The sequence below is a fragment of the Larus michahellis genome, chromosome 8 (genome assembly GCF_964199755.1).
Source record: "Larus michahellis chromosome 8, bLarMic1.1, whole genome shotgun sequence".
Classification (NCBI taxonomy): Eukaryota; Metazoa; Chordata; class Aves; order Charadriiformes; family Laridae; genus Larus; species Larus michahellis.
This window is the reverse complement of record NC_133903.1, coordinates 46,604,615-46,626,636: the sequence shown is the minus strand read 5'-3', so window position 1 is coordinate 46,626,636 and position 22,022 is coordinate 46,604,615. Positions and strand designations below refer to the sequence as shown.

Genomic DNA, 22,022 nt, shown 5'->3' with positions numbered 1-22,022 from the left:
CCTAGTCGTTGTCATGTAATTAGTCAATGCTTTTATAGGGCATAGGCTGTGGGGAGATGCAGTAATAAATAGGCCTTATTCCAATGGATCATTAATATAAGAGTTAAAAACCTCATCTGCATTTATTATTCTTTATGGATTGTACAATTGGTGCAAAATACTCGCTTCATCCCCACTCTTGTGAGTATCATTAAAATCCAGAATTACCTGTCTGACTTGCAGGGCACTCTTACATTTAGCAGAATTGAGAATGCTTTGAGATACAAAGTAGAATGGAGGGCTAGTTCACATTTGTTATCTCAAATAAGTCCTGATTTTTCTTTATTTATTTTCTGGCTAGAAGTCTTAAGATGTAAAAATCGCCTTATAACATCAGCTGAAGAAACACTGGGAGTGACTCAAAAGCTGTCACTGGCTAGCAGATCTAATGAAAGCCTTGCCTTTTGTAGTGGTGTTGAAAAATTTTAAGAAAATTTTCAAAATCATATTTCTGTAATACTTTTTCCTACAGTCCTACTTGGCATCACTACAAGTAAAGTCTGAAACTATACTGAGTGAAACAAATTAACGCATAGGGGAAGTAGAGTTTTACTTACACTGTGTTTCAGTTTTCTCTGGTTTGGTCAGCCGACTTCTCTGCTGAAGAAAGAAATCTTTGGAAAATATGGCAGAACTATCATTATACCCTGAAAGTGAAAGATTTGTTTCTTTAGTAAAAAGCCAGAACAAAAAATCACTGAAACAAACTTGGTGCTAAAAGAATACTCAGTGAAAAAAATGAATGTGAACTAATATAAAGTTGTCCATTTTGAAATGTACTTATCACTTGTTTAGAACTTGACCTCTTCTAACTCTTGTGGAGCAGCTGATATGTTGAATGTCTGAGGCGAGTCTTTGTTGTCCTCACAACTAGTGAGAATGCTGGCAAGTCCTGTCAACAATAAGAAAGGTGCTCTGGTACTGTAACAAGTGGGATCTTGCAATAAGAGATAACCCCCTGGTTGGATTTTGTGTTTAGTCAGTGACTTCTGTAGTTCAGAGCCCTTTGGGCCTTTGATTTTCTTCTGAAAGAAAAGTTGTGCCAATCTGAGTATCATTGTGCAGTTTCCCAGGGGCAAAGCAGGTGGCAAGAGTCCCTTGGCACAGAAATGTTTGTGGGCTTTTTGTCTTGTTTTCCAAAATAATTTCTCAAGCCCAGTTAAATGATCTGTTTAGTTTTCTGTTCTGGATGGAGATGTGCTGGGTTGGCAGCTCTGGGATTTTCTGCGTTTTGCCAGCTGGCAGACGTGCACATTTGTGTAAGCTCATTCATAGCTGATACTGAGAGACAGGTGCTGATTTACTGTTCTTCAAATAACTGTGCTGGCATATGTCCAGTATTAACATGACTGCACCTAGAGAACAGAGTGCATCACTTAAGATCGTTGTGACACACCTCTCTGAACGCTTATTTACTGGTTTTGGAGGGGGGTGAATTATTTCAGTGATGGATTTCACTCCCTGTGCTGGAAAACGCGTGTGTGATGGTAATACACAAAAGTGCAAATTATTATTGATGGCAGTAACATAAAAGAAGATCTTGTTTGCAGGCTTAGATCCATAGGGAATGCTTCCTTATAGCCCCTTAGTAGCTGTTGGTAATGATTAGAGAGAGGAACTCCAAAACCTGCATGATACGGCTTCTGTTAGTCTTTACTTCTCCAGTTGTTGGGAATTCTGTATGTGAGTCGTGCAAGATATCCTGTTCCCAGCGGCTGCTGAGGCCGTATCCGAATTGTAGGGACTCCCTTCTCCTGTCCTTGTGAGCTTCCTCCGCCTGGGAGTTGTCACGGCTGCTGGCCTGATCTGGCTGTGCTTGTCACAGCGTGGGAGCCCGTCGGGGCGGGTGAATGGCCCTCGGTGCTGGGCAGCAGCAGCAGGCACTGCTCTGTGTGGGTAGGGCCTTCTGTTTGATGGTCTGGTTGGATTAGGGGTTGAGGAGAGGACAGAGCTATGAAACATCCGCTGGAGTAATCGATACCGAGACAGCATTGCTTTGTTAACTAATCTGTAGCTGACAATATGTCTAACACTGAGTCACTAATGACAGTTTGTAACTTTCCCATCAGCTGCCTGCAATTAAGTCCTGCAAATCCAGTCCTTGTGCTTCATAGCTTCTACTGACAATGAGGAGACACATGAGAAATTGCATGGTATATTTATTTAACTGCCTTTTTTTTGCTAGGAAGACTTAATTCTTAAGAAGAGCAGTTCCATGAAAGCTTAAATAACAAGAAACTATTTAGAACTTTTGGTTTTGGCTATAACCTGAAAGCTATTAAATGTAGCAATTCATAAAAACTTAAATATCCTCAAGTAAGGCAAATATAGCTCCTTTATATTCCCTGCTGTCGTCTTATTTGTGGTTGTGGTCATGTTCTAGTGCTGCAACTGTGATTACAGTAGCAATAGCTGTATGCCAGTGAGCTCTGTTCTGAAATGTGAGATTGAGTTCCTTACTCATGCATGCTAACATACATTTGAAAGATTTATAAAGGAAAGGTAAGGAAAATATTTCTGCCCAAAATAAAACTTTCTCTCAAGGTTCCCATACAGATTTTGAAAACAAACCCACTGCATGTATTTGATGAATAGTGATGGTGACATCATTGGTACAGCGGGGGGACACAGCGTGCTCTGTACCAAACTGTAAATATATTGTAAAAGACTGAAGGTGCAATTATATCTCAGGAAAACTCAACCTGAAGTGTTTTTTTGCTTCAAAAGCATCTGCAGGTTATGTAAATACCATCATCTTTCGTATGGGATAAACCCATAGTAACATGGGAAATACTTAATCACAAGTATTACAAATCAAATAAGGACACAGATACAGTATCTGATTATGTACTAACTTTGGATGTTACAATAGTAATTTGCAGATGTCAAACTTCCAGTTTCCCTGGCAGGTAGATAGCAATATCACCTCCATTTTATAGATACAGTTAAAGAGGGAATGAAAGTAAGTAGCATGCCTAGGACTGTTCAATGAGCTGATGATAGCCAACGTCAAAAATGAAGAATAAGCTCCCAGTTCTGTACTTCAAACTCAATATTTCTTTTCCTTTCCAGACTGTGACATTAGACTCAGGTGTAAAGTACGTACTTGAGCTATATACTGAGATTGTGCTAGAACAATGCTTTTCTGCATTTTCTTGCCTAGTACTTAAGAGGTGGGTCCATGTTCCTTCTCCTGGATTGCAAAGGGCATTTTATATGGTTACATTCTGCTGAACTGGCTACAAAATCAGTCGACTTCCCCACCCGGGCTGTGCCTGTTTATACCTCATCTCAAACTGTGGAACAATAGTCATCTGATGAATTTGTGCTTTCTCTCAAAACAAGACTGTAGTCTCTTTTTGCCTGTATGATTTGATTGGGATCAAGTTAAGGGCAGAGAGATATGCGTGGATTCCTATCAATAAATGGTTTGTTTAAAATAAATGAATGCTGTATTTTGGGCCCTGGTTCTACGTTACAGTGGGCAATGAAGAAAAACAAAATACAAAAGAAAAATTGAGGGGGTTTTGGCACACACCAATGGATTTATAAAGTGTCGGCGGTACTGCTGTCTCACTAATTATAAATTCACTTTAGTTCGGCAGAAAAACTTGAGAACTTGTTTGACTGTAGGTGTGGAATATGCTGGAGTAATTGAACTTGGTACTTTGCTGAATTGGTGATGCTAGAAGTTACTAAAGTTATTGAAGTAGGATCTTTGATGACCAGTACCAATCCTTTGTGCTAATGGGAAAATGCTGAAGGCTCCAACTTTTTCTGTGTATTTCTCAACTGTTTTTAGTAGTAGAAATTCACTAATGGAGTCACAATGACTGTCAGGCTTTTGAAAGGTTTTGGGTTTTGTTTTGTGCCTAGTTTCTGTACATCTTCTGAACCTGTGCTAAAAGTTCTTGTAACACATGCTGACTAGTTTTGTTTGGCAAAGTTTTGTTACACTTGGCAGGCTTCCCTCTTGCTACAAGAAGTTAGAGGGTAGTGACATTATATACTACTACTCTGAAAACAACCACAACCCAGTCTGACTCCCTAGCATCAACATAGCAGCTTAATATTATCTGGACCAATGTATTTCTTTAAGCTTCTATTTGTCACTCCAGATTTTCCTAGTGACATGAGATTTTTGACTTGATGTAAGCATCGCTACTATGAATATGTGTATCTGACTGCAGATACATTTTAATGTTTAGAAAAACATATGAGATTCCAGTTTTACAAACAGTGTGATCTGAGCTGAAGAACAGGTTTGTCTTCCCAATTAAAAGGAGCTTTCTTCAATCAAACATCGTATTACACTATATAGCATAGTTAATGCAAACAGCCTAGAAAGGTTAGTAAGGTAACGTCTTAATCTCTTGTCATCACAAGAGAAAATAGTCACAAAACAGATGAAAACACTTAGACTGTTACAAAAAAGAGATTGATAGAATGTGGCATAGATAAATAAAAACTCATTTGACCTTTGCTGTATATGTCACTAACATGAAGGCTGCAGGCTGATTGTGGAGGAAACATTTGAACTGGTGAGTGTAAGGTTGGTGAGCCAGCGTAAGTAAAAATAATACGTGCAGCAGGAAGCAAACTCAGGGAAGGTCATATATTTGGACTAGAGAGGGCTGCTTTTAAAATGGTACTTTGGACACGTGGCAGGAAAGGTGAAGGTTAAATGGCCCAATGAAGACTGAGGTGTGTAAAAGAATGAAGAAAGAACTGCTGTGGGTGCTAGAGATAGAGAGGCAATGTGATTTTATGTCCTAGGCTATATAAGGTCTGTAAATGTAATTAAACATCGAAGCTGGATACCAGAAGAGGGAAAGGTAAGGAAAAACTGGAAAGAAATTAAATGCAGTTTTGGGAAGAGAACAGTGACAAAATACTTCCAAATCATCATTATATAGTTCAAAAATAATGAAAAAGCAGTGAAAAACTAGGGGCAAAACTGAAGGTTGTATTGGCAGATTTATAGCATTAGGAAATGTTCTTCAGATGCTCATTCCAAGGGCACTTGGAAGGGTACAGTTAATAGGAAAGGTCAAAAAGGCCTTGTGAAAGATGAAATCAGATTTCAGCTATTGCTTAAATCTCCTCCCCCTTCAGGCAGAAAGTGGAGGTAATATAAAGTTTGGATTTTCAGAAATCCCTGACATATCTATATGACTTAATAAATTAATATTTAAATCCTATTTAGTGTTTTTTTTAATAATAAAGAATTTTGTAGATAAGCGTCAAGCTGAAAATTAAACCCACTAATTTTTGCAGGATACTCCTTGTGTGAACTTCACACAGCATTTATATAGTGACTAGTTCTTTTAAATATGAGCCTTGCTCAATCACTGTTATGAAATTTCCTTCAAATGTGTTACTATTTCTGTACCTGGATCCATGACTACTACTACTTCTCACCACCTCTTAAAGGAAGGGATAAGGTCCAGGATCAGAACGTGGTTTGGAGACACAGCAAGCAGCGTACTTTGATCCTGGGAGAATCAGAGTGCAAAGGGACAGTTTAACTGCCTGCCAGCAATAAAACAGAGAGGCAATATCTAGTTACTGTGACCTCGGGGATGGAGACACATAGGTAAGCAGACTGAGAAGTCAGAAGCATGTGCAAAGCAGTATGGGAAAGCAGCTGTAGGATTGTCAGAATACTTCTAAGCAGAGACATGATCATCCAGACATCACTGAAAGGTTACTTGCTCTGATACGCAAGGAACCCTAATTAATAATGATGTCAGCAGCTTTAAAAGCTTTACAGCAATCTGCTAGTTGCATCAGTGAAAGGTTTGAATTGCGTGAGTGAATCCCTGTTTATGTTGAGTATACAGGCACACACCTGAGGCAAACTGCCCTGTAAACAAATGTTAAATTGGATTAGCAATATTTCTGAAATATTTACTAGTTTTCCTTCTGGAGCAGTCAGGTAGTTGACACATTACTTCCATGCTTTCATTGCACAGAAGTGGCCTGAAAGGGGATGAAGGATTAAAACTAAACAGTTTGGCAGGGTTTTGGAAGGGGATGCCAAAATAGACCCAAATTTTGTCTAGGGTATAACTGACAGGTAAGTAAGCACGGTGGGTAGTGTAACTGATAGCTCCTTCTATGTAGAGATCTGGAGCTTGACCAAGACCTTAAAGATAGGACCTGTCTGTTCCCTGTTGGCAGTCCATTCTTGCCACAGAAATACTGTTTGCCAACGGTGCTTCAGAGGAGAAAACACGATTAGCCTTATGTATATTCCAAGTGATTAGCATTCTGTTCCATAGTATATAAAACGGTATTTTTTTTCATTCATAATATTGGGTATTGTTCTCTTGGGAAGATGCCCTCCCACCTTCACTTCTGCGTCTCCCTCCTTGCTTAAAGGGCAGCTAGCAAGAGAGGGAGGGCCCCTGTTTTCCTACCTCTGCTTTGGTTTGATTAGGTAATTAAGTGTTCTGTCAGAGTCAGCAGGAATACATGCTCCAACATCAAAACAGTATACAGAAGTTCAAATGAAATTGCTGGCGTTACCTCACAGTGTCCCTTTTAAGTGAAACAAAGCATAGTGTTGGTGCTGCTTAGAGACCAGTTGTATGGGCAGATGCTAAAAATCTGAGCTATTTCCAAGCATGGGGAAAATTATTTTATAAAACAAGCAAATGAAAACCACCCAGACCTCACCACAGAAGCTTGTTCAGTCTATCAAGATTGAAAAGACTCCAGGAATATATTTCTGAAATGGAGGATGAAAAATTTTGCCTTTGCAAAAGCTGCTCAATGTTCTCTGGATGTGGAGTTAGTACGGTGGACAGTCCGTTGCTACCCAAATCCTCTTGCGTATCAGACCTGAAAATCCAGGAAGCGTGCAGGACACAGCACCCCAAAACTTACCCACCCTCTTCTCTGAGGATTCCCTAGCTCAAGAAGAGCGGTCAGAACAAGGAAAAGGCAAAGAACAAGGAAGAATAGGTTCTACTTTTACCTCAGAGTTGAAGCAAAGGACTTGAAATTTTGGCACAGAACTGAGTGAATGATAGAAATGGGCAGGAAATTAAGAGGTAGGTAGCAGAGTTAATGAGAAGGCAAATACTGTTTAAGACCACACTTCATCTGAATTCTTGCTCAGCTTCTACCCCTATTCATTCCCTGTTGGCAGACCTTGAAGCTTCTGTGTTTGTGGAAAGCTGATTTCTGAAGTAGTTCTGTTGAGAGCATCTCTCTGCCTGTAGGAGTTAAGTTCCTTCAAATTCTTTCCTATTCCCTGGAAACCCCAAATTACTCTGCCACAACACCCAAGATTCCTAAGCCTCCTCCCAGAGGAAATGGGCTGATTTAGCCACTGTGTATAGATTCAAAGCTTTTAAATTGTCCTTTTTTCCTATTTTAAATTTGCATTGTTGGAACAAATCTTCCTTTCTTAAGTCTATGAAAGCATTTTATAATTTTTTGTTCCTCAGCCAAAGCATTATTGCTAATAAAACTAATGTATAACTAAAATATAAGTTTTAAAAGTCCGTATATAGACATTGACCTGTCCAACTTAGCTTGTTCATTCAAATTGTCTGGGTGTGCAAAAGCTGCGTAAAATTAAAAATTAATGAAAGTACACAATAGACACAAGAAACCTGACAAGTAACAATAAACCTCATCAACTTAACATGCAATCATCCCGCTTAAAACCAATAAGCATGCCAAACAAGCAAGACAGGTTGTGTGCAGAAGGATTCGAGATTATCTTGTTACAATGCACTAAAGCTGTAGTTCAACGAGTTTTATTTTAAAGCCAGTATTGCCACTGAACGGAGGAGTCCCATGCTTATGAACTTGCTGTTGGTTTCTGCTCTTGGTGCTGGTTTCTATATCCTTCTCCACCTCCTTTCTCTGATCCTTCTTGCACTGGGATTACTGGGTGACTGGGGGTGAGGTATCTGAGGAGCTCATGTGCATGGGCAGGGGGGGAAGCAGGAGAAAAAGCAGCTTTGGGCTATTTTTCTACTCGCTCAGTCCCTCGATGTTGTTTACCACACTTAACTGCGATGTTTCCAGTGCTACCCTATACTACAAACTAGGTCAGGAATAGGCAACTGGGAAGCGCTAAGCCAGGTACACATCTGAAAGATGACACCCTTCCCGCTCAGTGCATCCCTGTGCTGAATTCATGGTGCTTTGTGTCTACATGAGAATGTTTAGCTGAAATGCACCCCTTGTTCTTGCAGATAGAGTGTGCAAATAAAACTTGAAAATGAGTATCACTTGCTGCATCTGACCTACCAGTGAGCCTCACCTCCAAAAAACCATACCCAGCTTTCTTCTTGCATCTGCTTATCATGAGTTCAGCTGTTCTTTCTGTAACTCACATATCGCAGCTGAAGAAGCCTTTTATTGGAAAAGATGAGCAGAGTCTCCTGGAATAAAAGGAGGCAGGCTGCTATTGTTTAAAATGCAGGTAGTTTGTATTTACCGACATTGTAATATAGATTTATATTTCAAATTAGAAAGCTGATGAGAGTCTTAAATTCTTGCATCGTAGACTTTTCTAAACTAATCTTCATAAACATGAATGAGTTTGTCCTGGTGGTAGTTCAGTGCTTTGAGAAGTACGTGTTTTCTGTTTATGAGCTGCAGGGACTGATGTAGGAAGAAAATAATGGGAACACAATTCCCATGAACACTACCTGTGTGTATGTGGGAATGCCCAACTGCAAGGAAATTCAAAGGTTTGGCAAGCCTTGCACTATCGTGACAACTCCTTTCTAATAGTAGCACACATCTATGTATTATTGGCCTGTTTGCTGATGACAGATGGGCTAATTTGAGAGTGTCAAGTTAGAAATGGCCGCAGTCATGCATTTCTGACGGGGGAAGGTAACTCTGAATGGTGTGCTCGTTCTGCGCAGTTGCTAGAGAAATCCTCTTTTTCATGCTGACACGCTGCAGCCATTACTAACATCCTAGAGTAGGTGATAGCATGTCCAGTAACCTCTCTGCTTTGCAGCAGGGCTTGGTATGAATGTTTTCTGTCCACTGAATGTATAATCTGGGTCGTAGTCTTGGTTCAGAAGTGAATATTGAACACCTCTGAAATCTGTCCTGTAGTCGTAACCAGCAGGTCCTCTCATAACACATTGTGTCGAACAATGACACCAACCACTGCAGTGGGAAAAGAAGAGGGATACAAGTGGAATGAAGGTGAGTTTCATAGGTCTTGGAGTAGGAAACTTTCTCTCCCTGGACAAATAAGTAGCTTCCTTCACTCATACTAAGCAGCTGATAATTTTTTTTTTTCAAGTTCTTAAGCTTTCTGTCATCGCCAGTTGCAAGAGAAGAGCAAAATACCTTCTCACATTTGGATAGTATGCTTATAGAAGGTCATCTGTGTGAGAAAGACTACGGAAATCAGAGTATAGATCAAGTTGTTTATCGTGAAGGATCTCTAAGTTGCGCTACAGCATTACTGTTTTTTCAGTCTCACATTTCATATCCTTACCATTTTTCGCTTGTATCCTATAGGTAAGGCACAGAACTTCAGACCAGGTAATGGCTTTGAAGATGAACACACTGAACAGCAACAGAGCAAACATGCTGAAAGAGGTTCAACTCATGAATAGACTCTCACATCCAAACATCTTAAGGTATGTTGTCTTTTTTCTGAATTGTATAGAGATAGATTGTCTTTAGTAGAGCTTTTGTATTTCCATTATTTATTTTTTTATTATAGCTGTATCTGTTATGACTGTGTTAAGATCAGCTTCTAATTTAATGGAAGGAGAGGAGGAAGAAAAGACTTCAGCAAATTGAAAAGCCACGTGATTTTAGTATGTGGAATTTATCAGTAATGAGTAATTTATTTTGGAGAAAAGCAAGTTATCACATTATAAATTTCTGGCGAATCAGTAAAATGATATGAAGAGTGAAATTTGGCTTCTCTTCATGAATTCAAATTATTGCAAATTTAACGCCATTCAAATAATCTATGGTTACTAATCTTGCAGATTAACAATGCCAAGTGCCACAGCTTCCTCATATTTTGAGGTCTGTTATCTAGTTTTTAGCATTTTGTTATTATAGTATTGCAAGGTGGAATAGGAGGGACTGAAGAAAAGAAGCTAGAGTTGAACTAATGTGATTTATCTACTCTTGAGAGGAAAAAGGTAGTTCTTGGATTTGCATCCAGTAATCTATTGCAAAACAAAATATTTCAATGTGTATCTTGTTATTGCTTGAATCTTTTCAGTCTTGGTTATTCTTTCATGATGATGTGCAAGCAATTAACATAATTAGCTGAAGCTATAACATTAAGAAGTTTAAAGGTGTGATGACAGTGCCCCAAATAACCAGTTCTCCTAAACTGCTGTTGCACAGCTGGGATCCATTTTGATAGTGTCAGGCAGTGTAGCTCTTTCTGAAAAGTTTTGGAGACACAGTGAATTTTGAGTAACTTAATTTTCTCTTTTTCACAGGACTGTTAAATAGGACATACATAGTACTGATTCCTAAAATCCTTTATAACCAAACTTTTCTGATGCTTGAAATCCTGGCTCAGTCTTTATCAACTGATGTGTGACAATATTATCTTGTTTGTTTCCTTCAGTATTTATGAGGAGGCATATCAGAAGCATTTGGACTATCTGTAGGGAGCATTCCATTAATTCATGCCTATTTGCTATTCTTTCTTTCTTAAACCCCCCAAAACCTGTAAACTTAGAGAATTTTTACTGATGGTAAACTGTATTGGTCTTATCACAGTATATTTATTCAAGTATTCTAGTAATCTGTCCCTAATTAGAATTCTTAGTCTGTTTTCTTTGCTTCAAGGTGAGGTGAGTTCCCAGCAACTACTCTGGCTCTTCTGTTTGTGTGTTTCTTTGTTTTTAATGACGTCAGATATGTGGCTTTTCAGGTTTCAGGATTATTAATTGTTTCTTATATCTATCCACCACTTCCTTTCCCTCAGAATCCTTAGATAAGCCGCGTATAATCCAGGGGAGTGGTACAGCTGCTTTTTTAGTAAGGTTTGTGTAAAGAATAACTTCACAGGATTGGCATTGTCAGAATCATGAAGTCAGTACACTTCATCAGTTTCATTATCAACTTTGTGTGGTTTGTAAATCTTTATTTTAAAAAACATCTAGCTTTGAACTCTGTTCAAAATAAAGTATTTAATTTGGGCTGGAGTGAGGGAAAGTAGGAAAGGGATAGTTTGACAGACAAAAAGTTTTCAGTTGCAGCTTAATGTAACCTTGCACCCCCTTGAATGTAGTTACACAAGTGTTGCGCAGAACAAAAGTTATTATGCTCAGTTCTGAGTAATTGCTGAAATTTAAATGTCTTAAAATGTTTAAGAGATCATCTTGACGATATACCAGTTGGCTCTGGCCTTAGAGCCTATGAATAATTTGAAGTCAGTGGTGTTGCACAGATGGTCCTGAAGATAGAACAATACTGTATTGATTTATGCATGAAGCAGAAAAGGAATTCCATTTGGTATCCCAGTTATTACAGAGGATTTATAGAGAAATCTTTTTTTTCTATGTGTTCAACTTAGCAGTTATGACTGAATACATAAGAACTAAATGACTTGTATAGAAACGGTTTATCTTTGAATAATTTGTTTTCAAGAATAAACTAAACTTGCTTTATGAATTGCTTGATTTGAGGCTTTTTTAAAGCGAGGTGGTTCTCTGGTAAAAAATACTGCCTTTTTGGTATGTATTAGTTAAGTACCCTTACTGCAGGCAGCAAGGACGTTCTTACAGAAAATGCAAATGAGGAAACTGTATTTAGTTTTAGTTTACTCTTTTATACTCTTTTATTGAATAATAATACACAGTAAAAACTATTATTTTGCTTCCTGTAGCAGATAACTGTGGTTTTGTGTGTTAGTTATGTGTAATTTTTTTGTTTGTTTGTTTAAAACCACTTACTGCAGTGTTTCCAGTGCCTTTATATCTGAGAGAAGATTTAGTCCTTTTTAAATGTTACCTGCCTATGTGTCTATATATAGCTATATATATATACACACATGCATGCAAGCATCCACATTTATGTTTCAGAAAACTATAAATTATTGGTGCCTCTCCTAGTGTTGTAAAAATCAGTTTAGGACCTGTTTCCCACTTTAGAAACACATTAAAGATAATATTTGATAGTAATTTTCAGTAAATTTATAGTAAAGCGGTGAGAGGTGAAAAAATCGCATTGTCAAATAAGAGCAGCTGGAGTAGTATTGCCAAGAGGTCACTAGGAAAATGTTGTACAACAACATGTTCTGCTGAAACATTTTCTGGGATTGTTTTTGGAAATTTGAAGCTTGAATTAGCATTTAAAGGGAATGATCCTCTTCTAAGAAGTTCTAATGTGTAACTTCCCTTTTCCAGGGACTATGAACTACCTCAGTTTGCTGTTAAATGTTATTTTCTTCACTTAATTTCTGTCCTTTGAAGTTCTTCCTCTATATTACAGAGTAAGCTGTTTTGTCACTAGTATCAAGTTTAATTATTTATTGATTAGTCACTGGATCTCCTCCACATGCCTTGAAGGTGTACTCTGATTTTACGTAATTTATACACCTGAGCTTCTTCATCTTCTGTAAGCTCTAGGACTACCTGCTGTTAACTTATGCTGTAAACAAGTTACTTTCCTTAGTGCTGATCTGTTGTTTCCCAGTAAGGATATTAGTGGATTCTTAGGCTGAAATGTTGAGATCATGATGTGCAGTGGTTAACTGCAGCAGGCAGAGGGCTGTGAGGTGCTCTGATATCAAATGGCTTGTAAAATTATGAAACTGGATAGATACTGGCTTTAAGGCATCCAAAATCTGCTCTCAACCTATTTCAACGTGTGCAGTTCAGTCAGTTAATGTTTTAGAAAGTGAATGTCAGATTCAGCAATGATGTATTTATTTTAGTATACTACATTCTTCCTTAATCTGTGTGCGTAGTTATGTTTTTGAACATCATGATGTTTTGGTACCTAAAATTCGTAATTGAATCAATGTTTTTGTCCTAGAACTCTTCCCTGGTTCATATGAACTAAGCGTTGTAGAAGAGAGAAGAGATTCCTCTTCCTAGTAGTGTATTTGGTAGCCAAAGATCATTATTGTCCTTGGGTGATTAAAACCCCAGCCCTTTGCCAGTGCTCTAAAATACATAGCAACTTTTTACAAGCTATCAATTCCAGTGTGTCCTCAGCTAACTTCAAGATGTTATTGCACAGATTCTTGTATTTTTGCCATTGATTGCACTGATGTAAATAATAAATATTACTGACAATTTGAAACTGCTCTTGCTTCTGTGCTGTCCATATCAACTAATTTTCACAGTTACAGATGCTTTTTGAGGTTTTTATCCTAGTCTGCAGTCACTGTTCTGGAGTGTGAGTTTGTCAGTAATTGCTGACTTTCTTCCATTCCTTAGCTCAGCGGAGATTACCTAGAGGCACGTCTGTGTTTCTTCTACCTTGGTGAGACTTTTGTACTACTTTAGGAGATGGAGTTTTGTCAAGGTGTTCCAGTTTCTCTATTTCTAATACTTGGTGAAGTATCGCTGTTGTTATTTAGGCTTTAAAAATAACTTGTGTTTCTTGGCATGGAGTGAAAGGCTAACTTTAAATATCCCGACTCATTTCAGTATTTCTGTCCTCGAATTCTGCTCTTGGCCAGCTATGTAGATCCATCTTGATCAGAAGACTGATGTAAGTGAAGAGCTTATTTTTCACTTACCAAGTCCCCAGTAAGTATATCATCCCCATGGTAGCATCATAAAGATTCTTGTGGTCAAATATATACATATATATATAAAAAAACCATTTTCTAATGTATTTTCCAGCAAGAAAAGAAGAAACTGTTCTCTATTAGAGGCATTATTTTGTCAAAAATGGAACCTCTTTGTCAGTCTGTTAGGGATATTTTGGAATAGAAGACTCCATCTCTTGCAGCTACACTGGCATGATGTTTAAAAAAATAAGGGGATTTAGAGTTTTGTATGTCTCCCTCCCTCTTGCTTCCTATTTCAATTAGCAGATGTGATTCCAGAGGCAGAGTAGATGTTAAGTGTAATGTAGTAACTTTTTGTTCAGTCATTGTCTGGTGAGCATAGGTAACTATGTATGAAAGAGCTGCTTTTTTTGTTGTTGTTTTGCCTTCCCCCTGCCCACCCCCCACCCCGGATCAGTTTAGGGACATTTTAGGAGTGGACAGGGCAAAAGCAGACTAATGGTTTTTCATGGAATGTTCTGCTCTGTTTCTACCATCAACCTCACCTCCTATCTGCTCCTCACTAAAATGCTTTTCTGCCTCTGATCTACACTTCTCCCTGCCCTGGGTGTGGGATGTGCTGGCTTTATCACGTCTTCCCTCAAAACAGATGGAGAGAGCAGGAGTGGAAAAGTGAGCTGGAGTTCTGGTTTGCACCACGCGATGTTTACTGTAGCCACTTTAACGCAGGTTGGCTGGTACATGGCAAGGCTGTAATTGCTGGGGTTAGGGAAAACAGGTTTGGAGCATTGCTTCACTTCCTTATTAGCTTGTGTTCCATTTAAAGCACAGGAGTGTTCAAGGGTTGGGTTAGATCTGGTACCAGCATTATGAAAGGTCTAGTGTATGCTTGTAAATGGTTTTTACCGCTTTGCTGCCTCTCTGAATGCTGATGTGCCGCTGTAGTCATGAGTGTTTACCCAAATCAAAGTTAAAAAAAAAAATAGGGCTGGAAAGGACTCAAGAAGCCTCTGTCCTTGAGTCCTAGCTGGGAGCCTTAGGGCTGCGGCCTGAGAGACCTGATACCTTTTCATTCTGGTAATGTCTTACAGGTGTGTTTTTCTCATTGTCACAAATGAAGTGGTGTGCTAACACAGATTCTCCATCTCCTGTGCTGTCTCTTAAATTAGTGTATCTTCAAATTCGAGATAGAATTTCAGTCTATAATATCACTACTGTTTGCGTGGAGAAGTATTTCTTTATTTGATCTGTACCTTGGGGACTTCATTTTAAAACATTCTGTACAGAGAAAGCCTTAGCTCATGTCTTAAGTGCTCTCATAGGAGCGCTTGGAGGTATTGCTGCGTGTTTGGCAGGAGTGCGCAGGCAGATTGACTCATTGATTAAATCCACCTTCTTGTGTGTGCACACACACAAATAAGCAAGCAGTGTGCATATTACACTAACTTCTTTCAAGGAGAATTTTACTTCATCTTTTTTCAGACAAGTCTAGCAGCCTGGGAACACAATACCATTTTTTTTGTGTGCAGTTTTCTCCTGTCAGCCTTCCTTTTTGTGAAATTACTTGTGATTAACTTTGTTACAAAAGGCAGAGGGATGGCTTTTGTCTCTTAACATCCTTTGTCCTGTATCGAACAGTACTTTAACAGAAAAAAACAACCAACTTTTACTTCTTTGTGTAATGTGGTTTTCAAAAAGGAATAGTTTAGAAATGCTGTGCACAAGACAGCAGAAGAGAAGGCTGCATGCGTTGTGTGTAATATGTTACAGAAAGGGTAGATGGAATGCCTTACCTCTATGTCTTGAATCAAAATGCAACTGTGGGAAACTCAAAATATATTTTTAATCTAGCATGGTGCCTAAAACATTAAGGAAGGTCTTAATGCAGACTTAATATTCTTACTCACCCTCTTTGTTTTCCAACAGTCAGTACAATGAAATAAGCATCTGTCTTTTGACCTTGTTTCTCTGTGTTACTGAGGTTGTGTGAGAGACTTTTGAATTGGTGGGTTTGGTTTGTTTCTGATGTTTAATGTTATCATCAAACTGCTGAATTTTCTCATAGTAGCAGTAGACTTCAGGGGACATCACTTTATTGTGTTGTACTGTAGCTGCCACAGGTTTATGCACAGAACAGCAACACGTCCCATTAAGCATCTTTTAATGGGAAGCATGTGTTCAATGTCTAGATGTCCACAGTGGCTGTATAATCTGGATATTAGTTTTGCTTGATTTATCAAGAAGGCAAAGATTATAGACCGAGGCTACAGTTCTTAGTCTCCCCCTTCCTGTCCAGAATTTTCTCCCTTGCAGTCAGACTGAACTGAAACCAGTTTGGGTAACTGCTGTTAACGGACTAAGAAATACCCAGATTACCTTCTCTTGCTCTTGTCTAGGAGGACAGGTATTCCAGATTGATTGAGGAATAACCTGTCTTATGGAAAGAGACTTCCAACATCTGAACATTGCTGACACTTTTTGTGGTGGAAATGTGCTGCGCTGTATTTAGTAGGGTGGACTCAAATAGCATCCTTCATATTTGCAGCTTCTAAGGAAACTTTTCCAACTCCTAGTTATGATTTTGAAAGTGCTTCAGCTTTCCTGATAAGGGCAGATACACTGTCTTGAAAATACACTTCCTTAAATCTGCAAATGGTCTCCTGTTTTGTGGATGACTGTCTCATTGAAGCTTCTTCCAACTAGAAATGCTTATAGGAAGTGTAACCTTTGGCTGACAAGACATTCTGCTGAAGTTCACCTACAAGTACATTTTGGCTCTGGAGACGGTGCGTCTAGCCAACAGGAATAATCTCAGCTGTACTGGGCCAGCATGTCAGCTTCCTATCCGCAGAACTTGGAATCTCATCGGGGGCAATCTCAGAAATTGAAATCATATGTTAAGTCTTGCTTGGTAATTGTATTTCCTGGTAGCAGCTGCATGTATTATCTTTTAGTGAAAATGCTTTCCAACAGTGTTTTGTAGCAGTATTTGGCTTAACCAAGAGGCTTATTATTGCTTGATACAGCAGCTAAGGAGAAGTTTTCCAGGAATTTGAATCACTAGAGGTCTATTCTATCAATCTATTTTCCAGAGTCTGAAAACTGAGATTCTTGACACAAAGTTTAAATGGTTTCAGTATGTTGCTTGTAAACTCATTAATTCTGTCTTTATCAGTGTATCTGGTTTCTCTCTTCCTGGGTAATAACTTCTAAATATGTGGGGTTTATAAATGTGTCTTTATGTCCAGCTTTTTTTCCGTGAGATCATGATATTGAGCTTTGTTTTTAATTTCTGATTTGAAGTTAGAAATGTATGTCTGTTTCCCAGTAGAAACCCTAAATGTATAAGAATTTTTGAACTCTTACTCTTGGTAACTTGAGCCAGTGTGCCTTTTCTGCCTTAAGTGTAGGTTCACAAAGGGAATGAATATGTTTCCATTGAGACATCCCTTGACCAAAACAGACTGGCAGAAAAAGTTAAGTTCTAGCAGTCTTTGGGTGACAGTGATGATGTTTTTCCTTTCTGGTGAAGACGAGACAAGAAATTTAATTTTGCCAAAATTTTGATAAATTCTGAATTGCATTCATATTTTAGAATTAAGTCAAATACAATTAATTCCTAATTTGAAAGTAATGTAATAAACCTTTACAAAGGAAGAGTTGATATATAGATGAAAACATTATTATTTTTAATTATTTAGCCTCAGTTTTTGTTGAATGAAAATACTGCAGTACTGGGTTAACCTTGTGTCATTAGCGTGTTTAATAGAAGAGAAAATAATACTTTCAAAAATTGTGTAATAGTGGAACTGGTATCTTAGATATTTTTTTTTCCATTTTTGCTTGTGAATAAAGCTATTAGCACCATGCCTGATAGCTCTGGAGACTTTCAGAATGCATTAAGGAAAAAACAGATTTCTGCTCTTGAGGAGGAAAAAAGAAAGCTTAATTTGTCAACTTGTTTACAGAATTGTTCATATACAATTGCTGTATGAGGTGAAACTCAGAAACAGCAATGTTTTGAGTAGATGGTATATCTAAAAGAATCCTTCTTCCCTGCCCCGTGAATACCTGGTCATGCCTTATTGTTCTTCATTAAACAAGAGGAATTGGATTTTTCACTGTCTCTCAGATTAAAATTTGCATATTTAATTCTGGGAATATTATTTGAGGTGAGAGCAGGCGATAGATGTTCAAGTACAAGCCCTGCTTCTTCTTTGGTTATAAAAACAGATTTCCACAGCTCAGCTTATGCAAAGGACCTTACCTATATTATTTTTCTTTGGCTGCTTATAATTTACCAGTCAGCTGTTAGACAAGAGAACAGTGAGGATCATTCATTTCTTCAAAAGCAGCTTAGCTGAACTAGCACTACATGTGTCTTGCATCATTTTGTTTTTAAATTCGGAAGTGTTTGAGGATATGAAAGGTCCTTTTCCTTCAAATTGTTCTCCGTAAGATTCCCCTGTCACATTTAGTGAAATTATGCATTTCTGCCCCTTGTTTGCAAAGAGGAAACTTCTGAACATTGTAGAAATGACAGACAATGTGGTTTTGCTTGAGACCAAAATCTAAATGATAAAACTGAAAATTAGATAATCTTTAACTGTGCAGGGAGGGCTCTGAAGTGCATACAATTTAAAATTCACTGAACTCTCTCATGGGAGATGTTTACTGTTAATTTGCATGTTGTCACTTTTAAGTTCAGCTCGTATGGTGGTAAAAATGAGCTTTCAGTTGTTCCTCATACTTTAAATGTATGGCACATTCTCTATGCTTTCCAGAAAAATCAAGGATGACAGTCATTAGTATTAACAGCCAGAGCCTGAACCTTGTGCAGCGTAGGTAACTTTTGTGGAATGTGTATGTACCGGATAGTATTGAAACTTGCTTCCATCCAAATGGTGGAAATAGGGGGTTGGGGAGGGGAAGTGTGCTGCACTCATATTCCTGAGTGGTCAGAAATGGGATAGGAAGAAACATCTTTATGCTTAAGCAGCAAAATGCAAAGGGAAGTAATTTTCTATTTATGCAGACCAACAGTGGATTACTTGGCTTAAACTTCCTTAAAACAGAACTCTGAGACTGTTCCTTTCTGCGTAAATCATTATATGCTGGCTTTTGCTTGTAGTCAAATTAGTAACTTTCCATCTTTAGTTTGAGCTGTCTCCTGTGCTCTCTTGGAACTGCTAATTCAAATTATAATGTAGTGTAGACAAATGATTTTGTTTTGTGCTGAGACTTTTAAATAATCAACCTTGAGGTATGCAGGATCTGTGAGGCTGAATTTTTTCTTTTTCTGTATTTCCTGGCATAGCCAGTACTTCTTATTATCTTAGTTTCTTTAAAGAAAAACAAACAAAAAAAAAACAAAGAGGGGGGGAAAAAAGCCCAAACCACTTTTCTTTTCTTGTTTCTTGTAGGTTTATGGGTGTCTGTGTGCATCAAGGACAGCTGCACGCACTTACTGAGGTAAGACTATTTCATGATATATGTACTCAATATGAAACAGTTCTCAGGCCAGATTCTGCAACTGCTGTTCACCTTGAGTGATAGTTTTCTTTGATGGTGACTAGTGAGTTCATCACATGCCACTTGCTCTGCAGGGGAAAGACTGCAGGGTCAGGCCTCAGAACTGTACTTTGCTTATAGCCCTTGTATGTCTTTTCTCATCAGAAGCTTATTAGGATCAAAAAAAATAAATCACAGTAGGAACACAAAATTTCACTGATAATATTCTGAATGAGAGATGTGGATTACCGTTGAGCTGCCCCTAAATATTATTTTTTTCAGTGACATTGCATTGTATTTAAGTCTTATTTATACTCTGGTTGTGTGTACGTTTCACGGGTGAATCAGGGATGTTTCAGCTGGGTGATATTAGTGTATTCAGTCCCTACCACTTTCTTATTTGGAATAACATCAAGATTACAACTGAATCTGGGTCCCATAAAAAGGAATTATTTTATTCCATTACCCATATACCCTGGCTAAGATCTGTGTATCAAATGAGAAATGGAAGTTTCTGTTCATGTGAGTCTTCTCACCTAGTTTTACTGTGTTGTATGTTTAATCCTGCTGTAAACTAATGAGGAGAAACAAGAAGGGAGTATTCTTTTGTTAGGAATAGCATTGCCCGTTTTGAGTCAAAATCAATAAAATATTTTTCCTGCTGTTTTAGTTTGAGTACAGACTGAAAGGAAAATCATATTTTATAAAGCTAATGTTTCTTATTTACTTCTATTTTGTAGGATCTGCTCAATTAAAAGATTAACCCTTTCCCATCCCCCAAAGACAAGTATATTATTAATTAGCAATTAAAACAGGTTGCTGGTATGCTTGCCAAGAACTACTGTAAAATGAGAAGATTGGATAGCTATATGCCAATTATCAGGATACGTGTGGCTATCACTTTTGGTAACTTTCATATGCATATATTTCATATTCTGAGTCAAAGATGCATATATATGGGCAGTGAATTTCTTCACCTTCTGGGGTGACAATTCTGCAATTCTAGTTTGAGCTACTATTAGAGTGATACATGCTAGTTCACAGTGGCTGTATTTCTAGTGCAAGAGCAAAGGTAAAGCCACTTTAAGAAATTTTAAGATACAGCATATGTGAGGGGTCCTTTGATGAAAGAGGGACAATTTATTTGATCTTTTCCTTTTTTTTCTTTTTCTGTGCTCTGTAGAGGAAACATTTCTAAGATCAGGCGTTAGATGGCTGATCAAGGCCTTCGGGCAGGCTTTGCTAACGTTATTGCGAATTTCTTTTGCATCTCCGATCAGTCAAAACAGGGAGGTCTCAGGCCCTTCCACTCCCTAAACATGTCCTAGAAGAGATGGAGCTTCATAATGCTTCGTTGATCTTGGCAGATCTTCCTTCGTGTGGTTTTTTCGAGTTGGTTTGTTTGTTTGTTTTACCCCCCTTCATCCCAGTTGCTGGCCAGTTAAATGTCTCTCCCTACCCAGAAAACCAAGAAAATGAAACCAGCACAGATGCTTCCTCATGAAGAGCTAACTTTGTAGCTGCTTGCTTTGCTCAGCTATTTTTGAGTTCTTGGCAAGCAAATAAATCTAAGAAAGACTTCAAAGACTAACTGTTTATAGTTATAATTCAGAATAACAGAAGAGATTCCTGAAACATCTTGAGACCAAAGAGGAAAAGTTTTAGACTGAAGAAGGTTACTGCAAAATTTTGATAAACAGAATGACTTTAGTAACATATTATAAAAGTACATGTAGTGATTACTGCTTTTCTTATGAGGACCAAGGTGGACATTCTATACCTTCAACAGGAAAAAACACGACCAAAGGCCATCATAAGTTGATGTTGTAGAGAATCCACACTCCATTTTGTCTGATACAGTAGTTCTTTGGTTTTACAGAGCTTTTAAAAGTTAAGAGCTGTGTATGTTCCAAGTGGTGGAATTAGTTGTGTTTTCTGGCAACAGTAGTGGCATTTTTCATCTTGAAGTGTGGGTAGAGTAATAGTTGAGTTCTGAAGACTTCTGGAGGTTAGAGAAGGGGGCTGAAATGGCTAGCTGAAGGAATTATTAGACGAACATGGTGAATCACCAGTTCAAATATAGACCAGGAGGATAAACAAATCAGCCACTGTCTCGTGGCTTTTTTCAGCTTGTGGTCCAAAAAGGTGGTCTCGGAGCTTCCAGTGCTCAACATAATTGATACGAGCCTCACGCTACTAGTGCTCACAGAACTTCTGGCAGAATTCCACGTCTTTGGAGATGAAACTGTTGATTCAGAGGCCCGTTGCTCAATAGGGGTCTGAGTCACTGCAAGGAGAATCCTCTCTTGCACTAGCCTGTGCTGGACCTGTTCTGTAAGTAGCTTAATTATGACTTCGTGTGTTTTGAGAGTACCATTGATGATATGCGTAAGTAAAAGGGATACAGCATCACTTGAAGCTTATGTCTGAGGGTGCAATGGGAAATCATGTTTATTTGTATATGTTTCCATGACAGAATAAGTCGAGAACTTCTGGCAAATGTTTGGTGAATGGATTTAAACAACTTGTGCTTAATAGCCTCCTGTGCTATTAACAGGCACAGCAACAACCACAAGTGATGTTAAGAGGAGCCTTGAGGATTTTATAAGCCTGTTAAGGGGCTACGTTAGTAATACACAGCACTTTGTTATTAGAAGGCAGAGTCTGAAGTATTACAGATTTATTTTCTTACGTGTTTAAACATATGAGAGGCTAAACACAGTGGATCATGCAGAGCAGGTTTTTTGCTTGAGGAAGG

At 38.3% G+C, this 22,022-nt stretch overlaps 1 protein-coding gene across 1 annotated transcript in view; it reads left to right on the top strand.

Moving 5' to 3' along the window:
• TESK2 (testis associated actin remodelling kinase 2) overlaps positions 1–22,022 on the top strand; it is an 83,640-nt gene that overhangs the window by 20,364 nt on the left and 41,254 nt on the right. Inside the window, exons 3-4 of the mRNA XM_074597455.1 lie at positions 9,550–9,671; positions 19,177–19,225. Of these exons, the coding sequence (XP_074453556.1) occupies positions 9,550–9,671; positions 19,177–19,225 (171 nt within the window). The remainder of the gene's footprint in view (positions 1–9,549; positions 9,672–19,176; positions 19,226–22,022) is intronic.